The sequence below is a fragment of the Dendropsophus ebraccatus genome, chromosome 15 (assembly GCF_027789765.1).
Source record: "Dendropsophus ebraccatus isolate aDenEbr1 chromosome 15, aDenEbr1.pat, whole genome shotgun sequence".
In the NCBI taxonomy this organism is placed as follows: domain Eukaryota; kingdom Metazoa; phylum Chordata; class Amphibia; order Anura; family Hylidae; genus Dendropsophus; species Dendropsophus ebraccatus.
Window position 1 is genome coordinate 73056021 of NC_091468.1, and position 20281 is coordinate 73076301.

The 20281-nt window shown below is 44.6% G+C and overlaps 1 protein-coding gene across 5 annotated transcripts in view; it reads left to right on the forward strand.

Moving 5' to 3' along the window:
* The window catches only part of TTC27 (tetratricopeptide repeat domain 27), a 238890-nt gene that overhangs the window by 86167 nt on the left and 132442 nt on the right, over positions 1-20281 (forward strand). For all 5 annotated transcript variants that reach the window (XM_069954653.1, XM_069954649.1, XM_069954652.1 and 2 more), the window contains exon 9: positions 5104-5216. In XM_069954653.1, coding sequence (XP_069810754.1) covers positions 5104-5216 — 113 coding nt within the window. The remainder of the gene's footprint in view (positions 1-5103; positions 5217-20281) is intronic.

The following is a 20281-nucleotide window of genomic DNA, read 5'->3' on the forward strand; positions in this document are numbered from 1 at the left end:
CAGCTGTATACACCATTCTATTCCATCACTGGTATCAGCTGTATACACCATTCTATTCCATCACTGGTATCAGCTGTATACACCATTCTATTACATCACTGGTATCAGCTGTATACACCATTCTATTACATCACTGGTATCAGCTGTATACACCATTCTATTATATCACTGGTATCAGTTGTATACACCATTCTATTCCATCACTGGTATCAGCTGTATACACCATTCTATTCCATCACTGGTATCAGCTGTATACACCATTCTATTCCATCACTGGTATCAGCTGTATACACCATTCTATTCCATCACTGGTATCAGCTGTATACACCATTCTATTACATCACTGGTATCAGCTGTATACACCATTCTATTACATCACTGGTATCAGCTGTATACACCATTCTATTACATCACTGGTATCAGCTGTATACACCATTCTATTACATCACTGGTATCAGCTGTATACACCATTCTATTACATCACTGGTATCAGCTGTATACACCATTCTATTCCATCACTGGTATCAGCTGTATACACCATTCTATTCCATCACTGGTATCAGCTGTATACACCATTCTATTACACTGGTATCAGCTGTATACACCATTCTATTACATCACTGGTATCAGCTGTATACACCATTCTATTCCATCACTGGTATCAGCTGTATACACCATTCTATTCCATCACTGGTATCAGCTGTATACACCATTCTATTACATCACTGGTATCAGCTGTATACACCATTCTATTACACTGGTATCAGCTGTATACACCATTCTATTCCATCACTGGTATCAGCTGTATACACCATTCTATTATATCACTGGTATCAGCTGTATACACCATTCTATTACACTGGTATCAGCTGTATACACCATTCTATTCCATCACTGGTATCGGCTGTATACACCATTCTATTATATCACTGGTATCAGCTGTATACACCATTCTATTCCATCACTGGTATCAGCTGTATACACCATTCTATTACACTGGTATCAGCTGTATACACCATTCTATTCCATCACTGGTATCAGCTGTATACACCATTCTATTATATCACTGGTATCAGCTGTATACACCATTCTATTACACTGGTATCAGCTGTATACACCATTCTATTCCATCACTGGTATCAGCTGTATACACCATTCTATTCCATCACTGGTATCAGCTGTATACACCATTCTATTCAATCACTGGTATCAGCTGTATACACCATTCTATTATATCACTGGTATCAGCTGTATACACCATTCTATTCCATCACTGGTATCAGCTGTATACACCATTCTATTACACTGGTATCAGCTGTATACACCATTCTATTATATCACTGGTATCAGCTGTATACACCATTCTATTATATCACTGGTATCAGCTGTATACACCATTCTATTATATCACTGGTATCAGCTGTATACACCATTCTATTACATCACTGGTATCAGCTGTATACACCATTCTATTACACTGGTATCAGCTGTATACACCATTCTATTCCATCACTGGTATCAGCTGTATACACCATTCTATTATATCACTGGTATCAGCTGTATACACCATTCTATTATATCACTGGTATCAGCTGTATACACCATTCTATTACATCACTGGTATCAGCTGTATACACCATTCTATTACACTGGTATCAGCTGTATACACCATTCTATTCCATCACTGGTATCAGCTGTATACACCATTCTATTCCATCACTGGTATCAGCTGTATACACCATTCTATTCCATCACTGGTATCAGCTGTATACACCATTCTATTACATCACTGGTATCAGCTGTATACACCATTCTATTACACCACTGGTATCAGCTGTATACACCATTCTATTACACTGGTATCAGCTGTATACACCATTCTATTCCATCACTGGTATCAGCTGTATACACCATTCTATTCCATCACTGGTATCAGCTGTATACACCATTCTGTTATATCACTGATATCAGCTGTATACACCATTCTATTACACTGGTATCAGCTGTATACACCATTCTATTATATCACTGGTATCAGCTGTATACACCATTCTATTATATCACTGGTATCAGCTGTATACACCATTCTAATATTTCACTGGTATCAGCTGTATACACCATTCTATTACACTGGTATCAGCTGTATACACCATTCTATTACATCACATCACTGGTATCAGCTGTATACACCATTCTATTATATCACTGGTATCAGCTGTATACACCATTCTAATATTTCACAGGTATCAGCTGTATACACCATTCTATTCCATCACTGGTAGCAGCTGTATACACCATTCTATTCCATCACTGGTATCAGCTGTATACACCATTCTATTACATCACTGGTATCAGCTGTATACACCATTCTATTCCAGCACTGGTATCAGCTGTATACACCATTCTATTCCATCACTGGTATCAGCTGTATACACCATTCTATTTCATCACTGGTATCAGCTGTATACACCATTCTATTACATCACTGGTATCAGCTGTATACACCATTCTATTACACTGGTATCAGCTGTATACACCATTCTATTCCATCACTGGTATCAGCTGTATACACCATTCTATTCCATCACTGGTATCAGCTGTATACACCATTCTATTACACTGGTATCAGCTGTATACACCATTCTATTACATCACATCACTGGTATCAGCTGTATACACCATTCTATTACATCACTGGTATCAGCTGTATACACCATTCTATTACACTGGTATCAGCTGTATACACCATTCTATTATATCACTGGTATCAGCTGTATACACCATTCTATTATATCACTGGTATCAGCTGTATACACCATTCTATTACACTGGTATCAGCTGTATACACCATTCTATTATATCACTGGTAACAGCTGTATACACCATTCTAATATTTCACTGGTATCAGCTGTATACACCATTCTATTCCATCACTGGTAGCAGCTGTATACACCATTCTATTCCATCACTAGTATCAGCTGTATACACCATTCTATTACATCACTGGTATCAGCTGAATACACCATTCTATTCCATCACTGGTATCAGCTGTATACACCATTCTATTACATCACTGGTATCAGCTGTATACACCATTCTATTCCATCACTGGTATCAGCTGTATACACCATTCTATTCCATCACTGGTATCAGCTGTATACACCATTCTATTTCATCACTGGTATCAGCTGTATACACCATTCTATTACATCACTGGTATCAGCTGTATACACCATTCTATTACACTGGTATCAGCTGTATACACCATTCTATTACACTGGTATCAGCTGTATACACCATTCTATTCCATCACTGGTATCAGCTGTATACACCATTCTATTCCATCACTGGTATCAGCTGTATACACCATTCTATTACACTGGTATCAGCTGTATACACCATTCTATTACACTGGTATCAGCTGTATACACCATTCTATTACATCACATCACTGGTATCAGCTGTATACACCATTCTATTACATCACTGGTATCAGCTGTATACACCATTCTATTACACTGGTATCAGCTGTATACACCATTCTATTATATCACTGGTATCAGCTGTATACACCATTCTATTATATCACTGGTATCAGCTGTATACACCATTCTATTACACTGGTATCAGCTGTATACACCATTCTATTATATCACTGGTATCAGCTGTATACACCATTCTATTCCATCACTGGTATCAGCTGTATACACCATCCTATTACATCACTGGTATCAGCTGTATACACCATTCTATTCCATCACTGGTATCAGCTGTATACACCATTCTATTATATCACTGGTATCAGCTGTATACACCATTCTAATCCATCACTGGTATCAGCTGTATACACCATTCTATTCCATCACTGGTATCAGCTGTATACACCATTCTATTATATCACTGGTATCAGCTGTATACACCATTCTATTACACTGGTATCAGCTGTATACACCATTCTATTCCATCACTGGTATCAGCTGTATACACCATTCTATTCCATCACTGGTATCAGTTGTATACACCATTCTATTATATCACTGGTATCAGCTGTATACACCATTCTATTACACTGGTATCAGCTGTATACACCATTCTATTATATCACTGGTATCAGCTGTATACACCATTCTATTACATCACTGGTATCAGCTGTATACACCATTCTATTCCATCACTGGTATCAGCTGTATACACCATTCTATTCCATCACTGGTATCAGCTGTATACACCATTCTATTCCATCACTGGTATCAGCTGTATACACCATTCTATTCCATCACTGGTATCAGCTGTATACACCATTCTATTACATCACTGGTATCAGTTGTATACACCATTCTATTCCATCACTGGTATCAGCTGTATACACCATTCTATTACATCACTGGTATCAGCTGTATACACCATTCTATTCCATCACTGGTATCAGCTGTATACACCATTCTATTATATCACTGGTATCAGCTGTATACACCATTCTATTCCATCACTGGTATCAGCTGTATACACCATTCTATTACATCACTGGTATCAGCTGTATACACCATTCTATTACACTGGTATCAGCTGTATACACCATTCTATTACATCACATCACTGGTATCAGCTGTATACACCATTCTATTATATCACTGGTATCAGCTGTATACACCATTCTATTATATCACTGGTATCAGCTGTATACACCATTCTATTACACTGGTATCAGCTGTATACACCATTCTATTACACTGGTATCAGCTGTATACACCATTCTATTACATCACTGGTATCAGCTGTATAGTTATAATAAAGCCGTAGTCCCTGTTATATCGGAGAGACACGTTATCTATAATAAAGCCGTAGTCCCTGTGTTATATCGGAGAGACGTTATCTGTAATAAATCGGTGGATCCTGTGTAGTTGTGTCTCCTGGCAGATATAGCTGGATGTGGCCGTCAGACAACGTCCTATCCATATCCTCTGTCTGTATTTATGCGCTATGAGCGGCGGACCGGACAGGCCTCCAGTTTATTTGTATCAGACTAAATCTCCTGCGGAATTGTTGTGTGATGTTACAATATCTTCACGTTCTTGGTTGTAATTACGGCCATTTCTCCGACAGAACCATGAGTTACAGGATGACACGGTCCTTAATAAGATCAAGCTGGCGGATCCCGATCAGTTCCAGATGCCGGACTTGTGTGCAGAGGAGCTGGCGCTTATCCTTGGGGTTTGGTAAGTGCTAACCAAAATTATATTATAACCTCGCACACCCCGCCCTACGGTGCTTAAAGGAAGAACATCTTTACTGTTTGTTGGCTCCTTTAGATCTTACTTTTTTTAGCATTGCGGGTCCTTTAATGACTGATGCTCTGCCATCCCTTCACAAAGAACGTCTTTAAATGGTAAAAAGGGTGCAGTACTGTAAGTGACCTCCCGCAGGGTGCTGTACTGTAAGTGACCTCCTGCAGGGTGCTGTACTGTAAGTGACCTCCTGCAGGGTGCTGTACTGTAAGTGACCTCCCGCAGGGTGCTGTACTGTAAGTGACCTCCCGCAGGGTGCTGTACTGTAAGTGACCTCCTGCAGGGTGCTGTACTGTAAGTGACCTCCCGCAGGCTGCTGTACTGTAAGTGACCTCCCGCAGGGTGCTGTACTGTAAGTGACCTCCTGCAGGGTGCTGTACTGTAAGTGACCTCCTGCAGGGTGCTGTACTGTAAGTGACCTCCCGCAGGGGGCTGTACTGTAAGTGACCTCCCGCAGGCTGCTGTACTGTAAGTGACCTCCCGCAGTCTGCTGTACTGTAAGTGACCTCCCGCAGGCTGCTGTACTGTAAGTGACCTCCCGCAGGCTGCTGTACTGTAAGTGACCTCCCGCAGGCTGCTGTACTGTAAGTGACCTCCCGCAGGCTGCTGTACTGTAAGTGACCTCCCGCAGGCTGCTGTACTGTAAGTGACCTCCCGCAGGGTGCTGTACTGTAAGTGACCTCCAGCAGGGTGCTGTACTGTAAGTGACCTCCAGCAGGGTGCTGTACTGTAAGTGACCTCCCGCAGGGTGCTGTACTGTAAGTGACCTCCCGCAGGGTGCTGTACTGTAAGTGACCTCCCGCAGGCTGCTGTACTGTAAGTGACCTCCCGCAGGCTGCTGTACTGTAAGTGACCTCCCGCAGGCTGCTGTACTGTAAGTGACCTCCCGCAGGCTGCTGTACTGTAAGTGACCTCCCGCAGGCTGCTGTACTGTAAGTGACCTCCCGCAGGGTGCTGTACTGTAAGTGACCTCCAGTAGGGTGCTGTACTGTAAGTGACCTCCAGCAGGGTGCTGTACTGTAAGTGACCTCCCGCAGGGTGCTGTACTGTAAGTGACCTCCCGCAGGGTGCTGTACTGTAAGTGACCTCCCGCAGGGTGCTGTACTGTAAGTGACCTCCCGCAGGGTGCTGTACTGTAAGTGACCTCCCGCAGGGTGCTGTACTGTAAGTGACCTCCCGCAGGGTGCTGTACTGTAAGTGACCTCCCGCAGGGTGCTGTACTGTAAGTGACCTCCCGCAGGGTGCTGTACTGTAAGTGACCTCCCGCAGGCTGCTGTACTGTAAGTGACCTCCCGCAGGCTGCTGTACTGTAAGTGACCTCCCGCAGGCTGCTGTACTGTAAGTGACCTCCCGCAGGGTGCTGTACTGTAAGTGACCTCCCGCAGGGTGCTGTACTGTAAGTGACCTCCCTCAGGGTGCTGTACTGTAAGTGACCTCCCGCAGGGTGCTGTGCTGTAAGTGACCTCCCGCAGGGTGCTGTGCTGTAAGTGACCTCCCGCAGGCTGCTGTACTGTAAGTGACCTCCCGCAGGCTGCTGTACTGTAAGTGACCTCCCGCAGGGTGCTGTACTGTAAGTGACCTCCCACAGGGTGCTGTACTGTAAGTGACCTCCCGCAGGCTGCTGTGCTGTAAGTGACCTCCCGCAGGGTGCTGTGCTGTAAGTGACCTCCCGCAGGGTGCTGTACTGTAAGTGACCTCCCGCAGGGTGCTGTGCTGTAAGTGACCTCCCGCAGGCTGCTGTACTGTAAGTGACCTCCCGCAGGGTGCTGTACTGTAAGTGACCTCCCGCAGGGTGCTGTACTGTAAGTGACCTCCCGCAGGGTGCTGTACTGTAAGTGACCTCCAGCAGGGTGCTGTACTGTAAGTGACCTCCCGCAGGGTGCTCTACTGTAAGTGACTTCCCGCAGGGTGCTGTGCTGTAAGTGACCTCCCGCAGGGTGCTGTACTGTAAGTGACCTCCCGCAGGCTGCTGTACTGTAAGTGACCTCCTGCAGGGTGCTGTACTGTAAGTGACCTCCCACAGGGGCTAGGTGCTACACTGGGGCTTTTGGCTACAAAATAAAAATCTATATGAAACTTGCATGTATTTATTTTTTTCTCTGGGCACAGTTTGGTTCTTCTGAACCCTGAACTCTCTGCGTTTGGTTACTGTTGTGTGAAGAAGCTGGATGCGGCCTTAGGGAGTCCTGGAAAACATGGATCCGGCCTATGACGGTTTCCATGTGTCACAGGCATCAGTGAAGAACCCCCGGCCGTTCCTGAGATTCGCTCATCCCTCGATAATGTCTAATACTTCTCTCCATGATGGGTTTTCACCTTTAAAGGGGTAGTGCGTCGGTAAAGAATTATTCACAGAATAACACACATACAACTTAATAATGTATGTTATGTCTGTGAATGGCCCCCTTCCCCGTGTCCCACCACCCCCACCCGTGTACCCGGAAGTGTGGTGCGCTATACTCACCTGTCAAGTGCCGACTCGTCTCCGATCTTCAGTCAGCGATGTCGTCTTCGGACGGCCGGGCCGAATCCCTCCGAGCATCCTGAGTGCCGGCCGCCCTGTTCAGCGTCATCCGATGCTCAGCCGCGATTGGCTGAGCACAGTTATGCTCAGCCAATCGCGGCTGAGCATCGGATGACGCTGCAGAGGGCGGCCGGCATTAGGGACAGTCGGAGCTGTTCGCCGGCCGCCCAAAGAAGACGTCACTGGCTGAAGATCGGAGACGGGGGTCGGCACGTGACAGGTGAGTATAGCGCACCACACTTCCGGGTACACGGGTGGGGGTGGTGGGACACGGGGAAGGGGGCCATTCACAGACATAACATACATTACAAAGTTGTATGTGTGTTATTCTGTGAATAATTCTTTACCGCCGCACTACCCCTTTAAAAAGTTTTTTTTTTTTTACATCCTTTTTATTGTTTTAACTAATGACTACCCCATTAAGGTTTTCTGTCCTGTAGCGTAGTGATCATAGTGACGTCTTAAGTCTCTATAAAGTAAAGCACGTATCTCTTAGAGGGTTCAGGTTTGTACGACATAGTAATCCAAAATCTTCCCGACCAATCTGAATGACGTCAAAGAAAAAATCTACTGATCAAAGGCAAAATGTCTCCTTGATCTGAGGGCGTGGAGTGTTGTGTATGATGGTGGAGCTCCTGCTGTCTATATACTGGTGTCCTCTTACACGTTACCCCTGTCCCTGATGGAAGGTGATCTGTACATGTAGTCTTAGGAGCCCGAGAAGGCAGAATATAAGCTGCAGGTTTTCAGGATTATTTTATAATGTAGATAATAAAAAGGAAAATGGGAACAAAAGTCACCAAAAACTCCAGTGACCTATTCTGAAGATAAAACTTGAATTAGACGAGATTTTAAATGATCCTGATATCTAATCTCTTCGCTAAATAAACAGGGCTGGCTTTAATGTGGGAAAATTATTTAAAGGGGAACTCTGGGGTCGGGCATTTTTTTCAAAATAGCCGGGGAGGAGGTAGCTGAGCATAAGGACATGCACCGACCTCCCCGGCTCCAGCGCTGGGGTCCACTGTCCCCCGGCCGCTTCTTGGTGGGACCCCACTACGGCAGCTGACTGGCTGAGCGGGACTGACACATGACAGCCCGGGTCCCTGCTCCGCCCAGGAAGCGCCCAGTGGACCAGAACCAGAGCGGAGCACAGCGGACCCCAGTGCTGGAGACAGGGAGGTAGGTGCATGTTATGTTCAGTCAAAAGAAGACCGACTCAGGACTTCTCCTTTAAAGTGTCACTGTTGTTTAATTTAATTTTTTTTTGCAGAAATCAATAGTCCAGGCGATTTTAAGAAACTTTGTAAAAAAGCATTTTAATCATGAGAAAGCAGTTTAAAGCTCTCCCCCATCTTAATGGTTTTCTTATGGAGAAGGGAGGTGTGGAGGGAGATGAGGCACCAAAACAGGACAACAAAGAGTTAATTTACAGCTACATCATCTGTAGGCGATCTCCTATGACAGTCAGCACTGACCTCTCTGACCTTTAAATACCGGCTTTCACACAGTTCCCGCTGTGTAATCCCTTGTTCTCTGTTCTATGCTGCCCACTAATCTCTCTCCTCCCCCCTCCCCTCTCCATAGGTTACACAGGGCTCAACTGATGTAAAACAGTAAAGATTTCCTGATAATGAGCAGTGACTGACAGAAAGGAGGGAGGAGGGGGACCTGGGAAAGTCTTTTTGAATGCAGATAATGGCAGATTTGCCTAATAAACCCAATGACAAAGTGTCTTAAAATCGCCTGGACTATTGATTTCTGCAAATAATAATAAAAAACGACGACAATCACACTTTATGGCCTGTCCATGTGATACATCATCAATTACTGATCAGCAGGTGGCGTCACCCCGACCTCCTTGCCGACCAGCTGTTCAGCGCCCACACAAGTCAATGGGGCCATGTAGTGGTGTCAATGTCTTACTGCAGCAACCAGACCCGGCTACTACAGATTTAACAAAGCAGCTGCTTCCGGGCTGTTCACTATGTAGTGTGGCTGCTGAGCAGTGTGAGGCGGATTGGCGGCGTGTTAGGTGGAGTGGAAGGCATGATAGGCAAATTGGCGGTGTTTTCTATGGAGTTACATGACTTTATGCACCAGTTTGCACCTGGGAGCCCCATTATAGCGGTGTTTCCTATGGAGTTACATGACTTTATGCACCAGTTTGCACCTGGGAGCCCCATTATAGTGGTGTTTCCTATGGAGTTACGTGGCTGTGTGCCCGGCTTTATGCACCTGTTTTTACCTGGGAGCCCCATTATAGCGGGGTTTCCTATGGAGTTACATGGCTTTATGCACCAGTTTGCACCTGGGAGCCCCATTATAGTGGTGTTTCCTATGGAGTTACGTGGCTGTGTGCCCGGCTTTATGCACCTGTTTTTACCTGGGAGCCCCATTATAGCGGGGTTTCCTATGGAGTTACATACCTTTATGCACCAGTTTGCACCTGGGAGCCCCATTATAGCGGTGTTTCCTATGGAGTTACGTGGCTGTGTGCCCGGCTTTATGCACCTGTTTTTACCTGGGAGCCCCATTATAGCGGGGTTTCCTATGGAGTTACATACCTTTATGCACCAGTTTGCACCTGGGAGCCCCATTATAGCGGTGTTTCCTATGGAGTTACGTACCTTTATGCACCAGTTTGCACCTGGGAGCCCCAGTATAGCGGTGTTTCCTATGGAGTTACGTACCTTTATGCACCAGTTTGCACCTGGGAGCCCCATTATAGCGGTGTTTCCTATGGAGTTACGTACCTTTATGCACCAGTTTGCACCTGGGAGCCCCATTATAGCGGTGTTTCCTATGGAGTTACATGGCTTTATGCACCAGTTTGCACCTGGGAGCCCCATTATAGTGGTGTTTCCTATGGAGTTACGTGGCTGTGTGCCCGGCTTTATGCACCTGTTTTTACCTGGGAGCCCCATTATAGCGGGGTTTCCTATGGAGTTACATACCTTTATGCACCAGTTTGCACCTGGGAGCCCCATTATAGCGGTGTTTCCTATGGAGTTACGTGGCTGTGTGCCCGGCTTTATGCACCTGTTTTTACCTGGGAGCCCCATTATAGCGGGGTTTCCTATGGAGTTACATACCTTTATGCACCAGTTTGCACCTGGGAGCCCCATTATAGCGGTGTTTCCTATGGAGTTACGTACCTTTATGCACCAGTTTGCACCTGGGAGCCCCATTATAGCGGTGTTTCCTATGGAGTTACGTACCTTTATGCACCAGTTTGCACCTGGGAGCCCCATTATAGCGGTGTTTCCTATGGAGTTACGTACCTTTATGCACCAGTTTGCACCTGGGAGCCCCATTATAGCGGTGTTTCCTATGGAGTTACATGGCTTTATGCACCAGTTTGCACCTGGGAGCCCCATTATAGCGGTGTTTCCTATGGAGTTACATGACTTTATGCACCAGTTTGCACCTGGGAGCCCCATTATAGTGGTGTTTCCTATGGAGTTACGTGGCTGTGTGCCCGGCTTTATGCACCTGTTTTTACCTGGGAGCCCCATTATAGCGGGGTTTCCTATGGAGTTACATACCTTTATGCACCAGTTTGCAGCCTGGGTCCCCCATTATAGTGGTGTTTCCTATGGTGTTACGTGGCTGTGTGCCCGGCTTTATGCACCAGTTTGCACCTGGGAGCCCCATTATAGCGGGGTTTCCTATGGAGTTACATACCTTTATGCACCAGTTTGCACCTGGGAGCCCCATTATAGCGGTGTTTCCTATGGAGTTACGTACCTTTATGCACCAGTTTGCACCTGGGAGCCCCATTATAGCGGTGTTTCCTATGGTGTTACGTGGCTGTGTGCCCGGCTTTATGCACCAGTTTGCACCTGGGAGCCCCATTATAGCGGTGTTTCCTATGGAGTTACATACCTTTATGCACCAGTTTGCACCTGGGAGCCCCATTATAGCGGTGTTTCCTATGGAGTTACATACCTTTATGCACCAGTTTGCACCTGGGAGCCCCATTATAGCGGTGTTTCCTATGGAGTTACATGGCTTTATGCACCAGTTTGCACCTGGGAGCCCCATTATAGCGGTGTTTCCTATGGAGTTTCCTACTGTTTGCAGTGGTGCTGGCTGAAATAATGGGCCTGTCCATGGTCATTCAGGGACTCTCTGTAATCACTGTAAGATATCATTACGTCTGAGACATTTAAGCCCTCTTCAGTGGAGCTGAGATGTACAGGGAGCTCTATAGGCGCAGATCCAAGACGCCATTCATCTCCTCATAGATGACACGTTGCATAGTTGGGAGGTATCATTTCCCTTTAACCTCTCTGCTACAATAGACCTCTGTAATGTAGGTCATTTCCTTTAATGCTACGAGCTGTCAGTGTAATTTGATGACCGGTTTTGATCTCCGGACCGTGACGCTGAGGCCGAGCGCTCTGATATTCCTGAAACTATTGCGATCCCATTTTATACTGCGACGGCATCTGGTGTTATGGACGTGGCAGCCGTTCTCGCTTCTGGTTCCTGTGAGAGTACCGCACAGTATTTCATATACTGTATACCGTCATATACTTGTACTGTCCGTATACATTCGGGGGAGATGGATTAAAGAAGCAATGATGCGTAAATCCCATATTTATACGGGGAGTTTCCCTAGTTATGTGACGTTCCTGTGTACCGGGATCCTGATATCAAGCAGCTCCTCGGCTCAACGCAGAATCCAGGCCGATGCTTTCTATCGTTCTCATAGAAATGAATAGAGAGAGTCCTTCAGTCCACACAGTAGATGCTGAGAGGTCTGACAAGGCAGCAGTACAATGGACGTGGACCCAATGGTAATGAACAGCATGGCTGCCGGGCGGTGGGGCACATAACACACGGCTCATCCTGCTCCACCACCATCACAGGCTCCGGGCTCACAGCTCAGCAATGTCCTTTGGACCTGAACGCTCGGCATTTGAGTTCCCACGGCCGCAGAACTTAGATGCCGCCCCAGGGAGTCCTGGAAAACATGGCCGCAGCCACCAGTCAGCAGATATAAAAATACAAAAGGAAATCAGAAATCAGACAGGTTATAGACCCGTGAGGACATAGAGCAGCCGCCAGAGCTGGGGTTGGTCAGACGGCCGCACAGACCATAGACCATCGCGGTTTAACCTGAAGTGTCTGCGGTGTCTTTAAGGCTGAGATACTTGAAATCATTGCTTGGATTTGGTGACATGGATTTCTTTGCCGCTGACTACCGGGCGCTCCCTGGATGCATGACACAATAGGAGGGTGGTCGGCACGGTCGGCTGTGTAAAGCCGGTACAGTATGTGCTGCATGGGAAATCCTCGTGAAGGACATTGACTTATAAAACATGGCTTCTAGTCACAGATGTTTCACAGACGTCTTAGAACTGGAGACTGATGAGATTTGGAGCCAGCTAATGTGATGTACGGACTCTCCATAAGATGTCGGTGTCTAACCCATCCGACAGCCAGTCTACTCGTTGCTGTACGATCTACAAACTGAGTGGCCGAGATTTAGCGATCTGTGTAGGACATCCCAGCCAATCACTGCTCAGCTCTCATGTCCTATCTGAGTACAATGAAAGCTGTGATTGGTCGCTGCGGGCAGGTTACACTGTTCTTTGTTTCCTGTGGTGTAATAAATCTTTTTTTCTGATAGGAAACAAAACTTTGATGGTTTCTGTGTGTATATAGAATTGCCACAAGGTTCTGTGCCCCCCCCCCCCAATTTATCAGTTCTCTTTTTACCTAGCCATCTGATCTGCATCTATTCCACCTTCGGTATTAGCCGTCTGACTATCCTTCCTCTGCTCGTCCGGTTACTGTACCTCGGTGCCTTCAGTAAATGGCTTTGTAGAGCAGATTTGGCTCAGATTTATGTATTTAATGTGAGAATTTAGAGGTTCTCAAGTGGATTTGATTACAGCTTGCAGAGTCTTACATTACCGGTCGGAACTTCCCGATTAACACAAATGAGTGCGCTGGAGATTGAAATGTCGCATTTCAGGAATGGCGTCTCGCTAATGGGAGGACGTGAAAGCTTTGTCGCTCCAGCTGCTTTAATACACGTCCAAGTCTTTGTCCTAAGAGAAAAAAGATAAAAAATGGACTTGGCTTTTAGTAACTTTCTGAGCAAGTCAGGTTTTCTCCAAATAACGTTGAATTTATGGAGGAAAAGCCTTTACCAATACGTTGATACCGATTTATCAGAATTTCATCATATTTAAGTTCTTGGTGAGCACATTTCCTTAGTACTCCCATTGTGTAGCGACAGCCTTTTACTTTTGATTACTTTATTTACTTATTGCAGCCTGATATCTACCATTTATTCTTTACATGAATTTTATCACCTTAAATATTTATTAATGACTTTTTGTCTGACCGGTTATTTCTGATTTTTATTTTATCTACATGACTGGGTGAAGCCGTTTCAAAGAAGTGTAATAGAAAGAAGTGTGTGAAGTGTAATAGAAAAACAGCTGGTGACTACAGGGCAGTTAGCCTAACATCTATAGTAGTAAGAAATAGTAGTAAGCAATGGATAGTTGGCCACATAAAATCCCAAAAAAGCATTGCTTTACTTAGAGTCACTGTCGTGAAATTTCTTTTTGCAGAAATCAATAGTCCAGGCGATTTTAAGAAACTTTGTAATTGGGTTTAATAGCCGAAAAATGAATTTTTATCATAAAAAAGCAGCTTGAAGCTCTCCCCCCTGTCTTCATTGTTCTCCTATGGAGAGAGAAAAATAAGAAACCAAAACAGGACAACAAAGAGTTAATTAAAAGCTACAACACAGTCTCTATCCTCTGACAGTCACCACTGACCTCTCTGGTCTCTGAATAGCCCTCTGAATAGCTCCCCTGCTGTGTAATCCTTTGTTCTCTGTTTTCTGCTGTTGACATTTCTGCTCCGTCTCTTCCCCCCCCCCCCCCTCCCCTCTTCAAACAGGACGCGTCTGATTGAGATTTCCTGATTCCGAGCAGTGGATGACAGAAAGTAGAGGGGGGGGGGGTCTGGGAAAAGGCTTTTTACATGCAGATAATGGCATATTTGCCTAATAAACCAAATTAACCAAGTTTCTTAAAATCGCCTGGACTATTGATTTCTGCAAAAATAAATTTCACGACAGTGACTCCTTAAGGTCGTAGCACATCATTGATTGTTTTGACTACTGTTTTGTTACATTGAAGGTGCAGTGGATACCTCCTATCTAGATTTCAGCAGAGCCCTTGATATGGTGCCACATTAAGGGAACTATTACACCAACAGATACACTGGTCAACAGCCAAAAAGGTTCCGACATGAAAACAGTTAATCTTAACTAATTTTTGGGCGCTGAGATCGAAAATGATGTTCAAATTTTGAAATTGTCTCTAATTTTCAAGATATAGACGTACATTCTATACTTCTCACAGCCTGTGATACAATAGTAGGAAAAGTTTGCATCATCAGTATTGCATCATCAACTGGTATATTGCATCATCTTAGAATAACCAATAGTTATGGTATAAGGCTAGGTTCACACTGCATTTTTGCTATCCGTGTTTTTCATCCGTTTTTTGCAACATTTGTGTGCATCCGTTTTGATCTGCTTTTCCATTGACTTCCATTATAAAAAAAAAAACCTAGTGCCAACACTACTTTTGTGCCCGTTAAAAAAAATAAATAAATAAGGATCCGTTTTTATTTTTTGTTTTTTTTTATAATGATAGTCAATGGGAAAACGGATCAAAATGGATGCACACAAATGTATCCGTTTTTCATCCGTTTTTTTTGCAAAAAACGGATTGCAAAAACGCAGTGTGAAGCTAGCCTAAGGCGTTGGGGTAAATGGAAGCCATCAATGCTTGCAGATTACTGTAGGACAGTTATCAGAGACAATCCCATGTATAAATACAAAAGACAGGTGTAAATGCACAGAGAAGCCATTGAATAAGGAGCGACATCCCAGAGGTCAATAAACAGAATTAATTTGTAACAATTCTTGGATCTGCCTGTAAATTGTAGGTGATTTCAGATAGAACTAAGTTTCCTATAAATATATTTCAGGAGTTTATGAACAGTAACCGCGCTTCCTTATGATGCAGAAGTAATAAATATGTCGGCTATTATACTGTATCCTATTAAATTCACAAAACAATAACATGAGAACTCTCCCATATCAGAGAAACTAGAGACAATTCACATTTTTCCTTGTGATATTTATATTCAGGAGATAAAAATCATTAAGAAATGGAGAATTTTATTTCTGAACCAAACAACTTTTCAAAATTTGTTGACCAGTATTGGAATGAATTATAAACAGGGAACAGGGAATAATGGAGAGACTGAGATTCCTTGTCTTTTCAAATCCACTCTCGGCTTTGATTACAAAAATCTGTCAGATAATCTGTTGGTGTAATAGGGCCCTAAGAGGTTAAAGATTTTTTGAAATTTGGACTTAAAGGAGAAGTCCGGCAAAATTTTTTATTAAAGTATTGTATTGTCCCCCAAATGTTATACACATCCCCAATATTGACTTATTATGGGAAATGCTTATAAAGGGCCTTTTTTCCTGCACTTACTACTGCATCAAGGCTTCACTTCCTGAATAACATGGTGATGTCACTTCCTGGATAACGTGGTGATGTCACTTCCTGGATAACGTGGTGATGTCACTTCCTGGATAACATGGTGATGTCACTTCCTGGATAAACATGGTGATGTCACTTCCTGGATAACGTGGTGATGTCACTTCCTGGATAACATGGTGATGTCACTTCCTGGATAAACATGGGGATGTCAATTCCTGGATAACATGGTGATGTCACTTCCTGGATTAACATGGTGATGTCACTTCCTGGATAAACATGGTGATGTCACTTCCTGGATAAACATGGTGATGTCACTTCCTGGATAAACATGGTGATGTCACTTCCTGGATAAACATGGTGATGTCACTTCCTGGATAAACATGATGATGTCACTTCCTGGATAAACATGGTGATGTCACTTCCTGGATAAACATGGTGATGTCACTTCCTGGATAACGTGGTGATGTCACTTCCAGGATAAACATGGTGATGTCACTTCCAGGATTACGCAAAACAAGAGTCAGTGTAGTCTCTGTTACGAGTCTCAAAACATGGGATAGCCAGATATCTCTAGCCAGTTGCCACGGGGTGCCTCCATGATGGGGAGAGCACCACACCACCCTGATAAATAGCCCTTTAAGGCCCGCTCGGTTGCGAGTATTGAAACATAAATAGGGAAAAATAAAATAGGGACTTTTTACCCTGATAAATAGGGACTCTTGTTTTGCATATTTAAATTTTTTCGGGCATCAGTGGAGACTCTTGATTGAGTACTTCATTGGAGTTTTTTTCACTGTTCTCCTTGAGTTCAGTGATTACTGTGTTTTGTTGGTTGACTTCCTGGATTACGTGGTGATGTCACTTCCTGGATTACGTGGTGATGTCACTTCCTGGATTACGTGGTGATGTCACGGCTTCCAGAGCTGTGCTGGCTGTGGCTGCTGGAGAGGATGATGGCAGGGGGATGCTCAGTGTCCCTCCAGTGCCCTGTGTCCCTCAGTGTTTCTCTGCCCTCATTCTCTCCAGCAGCCACAGCCCGCACAGCTCTGGGAGACTGGTTGTGACATCACCATGTTATTTAGGAAGTGACCTCACCACGTTATCCAGGAAGTGACATCACCACGTTATCCAGGAAGTGACATCACCATGTTATCCAGGAAGTGACGTCACCGCGTTGTCCAGGAAGTGACATCACCATGTTATCCTGGTAGTGACATCACCGTGTTATCCAGGAAGTGACATCACCATGTTATCTAGGAAGTGACATCACTACTTTATCCAGGAAGTGACATCACAATGTTGTCCAGGAAGTGACATCACCATGTTGTCCAGGAAGTGACATCACCATGTTATCCAGGAAGTGACATCACCATGTTATCCAGGAAGTGACATCACCATGTTATCCAGGAAGTGACATCACCATGTTATCCAGGAAGTGAAACGTTGATGCAGTAGTAATTGCAGGAAAAAAGGTAGGTTGGTAGGTAAGGATAGTGACATAGGCGAAGGGTTGGTAGGTAAGGATAGTGATATCGGAGAAGGGTTGGTGGGTAAGGATAGTGACATAGGAGAAGGGTTGGTGGGTAAGGATAGTGACATAGGAGAAGGGTTGGTAGGTAAGGATAGTGACATAGGAGAAGGGTTGGTAGGTAAGGATAGTGACATAGGAGAAGGGTTGGTGGGTAAGGATAGTGACATAGGAGAAGGGTTGGTGGGTAAGGATAGTGACATAGAAGGGTTGGTAGGTAAGGATAGTTATATAGGAGAAGGGTTGGTAGGTAAGGATAGTGACATAGGAGAAGGGTTGGTGGGTAAGGATAGTGACATAGGAGAAGGGTTGGTGGGTAAGGATAGTGACATAGAAGGGTTGGTAGGTAAGGATAGTGACATAGGAGAAGGGTTGGTAGGTAAGGATAGTGACATAGGAGAAGGGTTGGTAGGTAAGGATAGTGACATAGGAGAAGGGTTGGTGGGTAAGGATAGTGACACAGGAGAAGGGTTGGTAGGTAAGGATAGTGACATAGGAGAAGGGTTGGTAGGTAAGGATAGTGATATAGGAGAAGGGTTGGTAGGTAAGGATAGTGACATAGGAGAAGGCTTGGTAGGTAAGGATAGTGACATAGGAGAAGGGTTGGTAGGTAAGGATAGTGACATAGGAGAAGGGTTGGTGGGTAAGTATAGTGACACAGGAGAAGGGTTGGTAGGTAAGGATAGTGACATAGGAGAAGGGTTGGTAGGTAAGGATAGTGACATAGAAGAAGGGTTGGTAGGTAAGGATAGTGACATAGGAGAAGGGTGGTAGGTAAGGATAGTGACATAGGAGAAGGGTTGGTGGGTAAGGATAGTGACATAGGAGAAGGGTTGGTGGGTAAGGATAGTGACATAGGAGAAGGGTTGGTGGGTAAGGAAAGTGACATAGGAGAAGGGTTGGTAGGTAAGGATAGTGACATAGGAGAAGGGTTGGTAGGTAAGGATAGTGACATAGGAGAAGGGCAGGTAGGTAAGGATAGTGACATAGGAGAAGGGTTGGTAGGTAAGGATAGTGACATAGGAGAAGGGTTGGTAGGTAAGGATAGTGACCTAGGAGAAGGGTTGGTAGGTAAGGATAGTGACATAGGAGAAGGGTTGGTGGGTAAGGATAGTGACATAGGAGAAGGGTTGGTAGGTAAGGATAGTGACATAGGAGAAGGGTTGGTGGGTAAGGATAGTGATATAGAAGAAGGGTTGGTGGGTAAGGATAGTGACATAGAAGAAGGGTTGGTAGGTAAGGATAGTGACATAGGAGAAGGGTTGGTAGGTAAGGATAGTGACATAGGAGAAGGGTTGGTAGGTAAGGATAGTGACCTAGGAGAAGGGTGGTGGGTAAGGATAGTGACATAGGAGAAGGGTTGGTGGGTAAGGATAGTGACATAGAAGAAGGGTTGGTAGGTAAGGATAGTGACATAGGAGAAGGGTTGGTAGGTAAGGATAGTGACATAGGAGAAGGGTTGGTAGGTAAGGATAGTGACATAGGAGAAGGGTTGGTGGGTAAGGATAGTGATATAGGAGAAGGGTTGGTAGGTAAGGATAGTGACATAGGAGAAGGGTTGGTAGGTAAGGATAGTGACATAGGAGAAGGGTTGGTAGGTAAGGATAGTGACATAGGAGAAGGGTTGGTGGGTAAGGATAGTGACATAGGAGAAGGTTTGGTAGGTAAGGATAGTGACATAGAAGAAGGGTTGGTGGGTAAGGATAGTGACATAGAAGAAGGGTTGGTAGGTAAGGATAGTGACATAGGAGAAGGGTTGGTAGGTAAGGATAGTGACATAGGAGAAGGGTTGGTGGGTAAGGATAGTGACATAGGAGAAGGGTTGGTAGGTAAGGATAGTGACATAGGAGAAGGGTTGGTGGGTAAGGATAGTGGGGATATTTGCCTGCAGATTGATGTGGAGAAGTAATATGCGGCTTTCTGGCAGCGCCTCCTCTAACATACACAATCCATTACAACAAACCATCAATCTGAGAGATGGCAGCGCTGTGATTGGGGGGATAGTGATCCCGGACGTTCCCTGATGACAGCTGCCAGACACCGACTGCAGACAGAACCTGATTGTAATGAATCGGCTGAAGCTGCTCTAACATATCGATGAGATAAGCAAATTGGACACGTCCTTGAAGGTGAAAAATGAATGGAATTGCTTAAAGAAAGTTCCATTTATTTTGATGGGTCTGGACATGGGACTATTAGCTCAGTATTTAGTTTGTCGTCTCCTAATATAACAGCATTTGTGTGCTATATAAGTGTTTAACTTTGTTGTTAAGAAAATACCTAAAGGGGCACTCCAGTGAAAATCTTTCTAATTTAAATCAACTGGTGTCAGAAAGTGCCAGAGATTATTTAAAAAATCTTCATTCTTCCAGTACTTACCAGCTGCTGT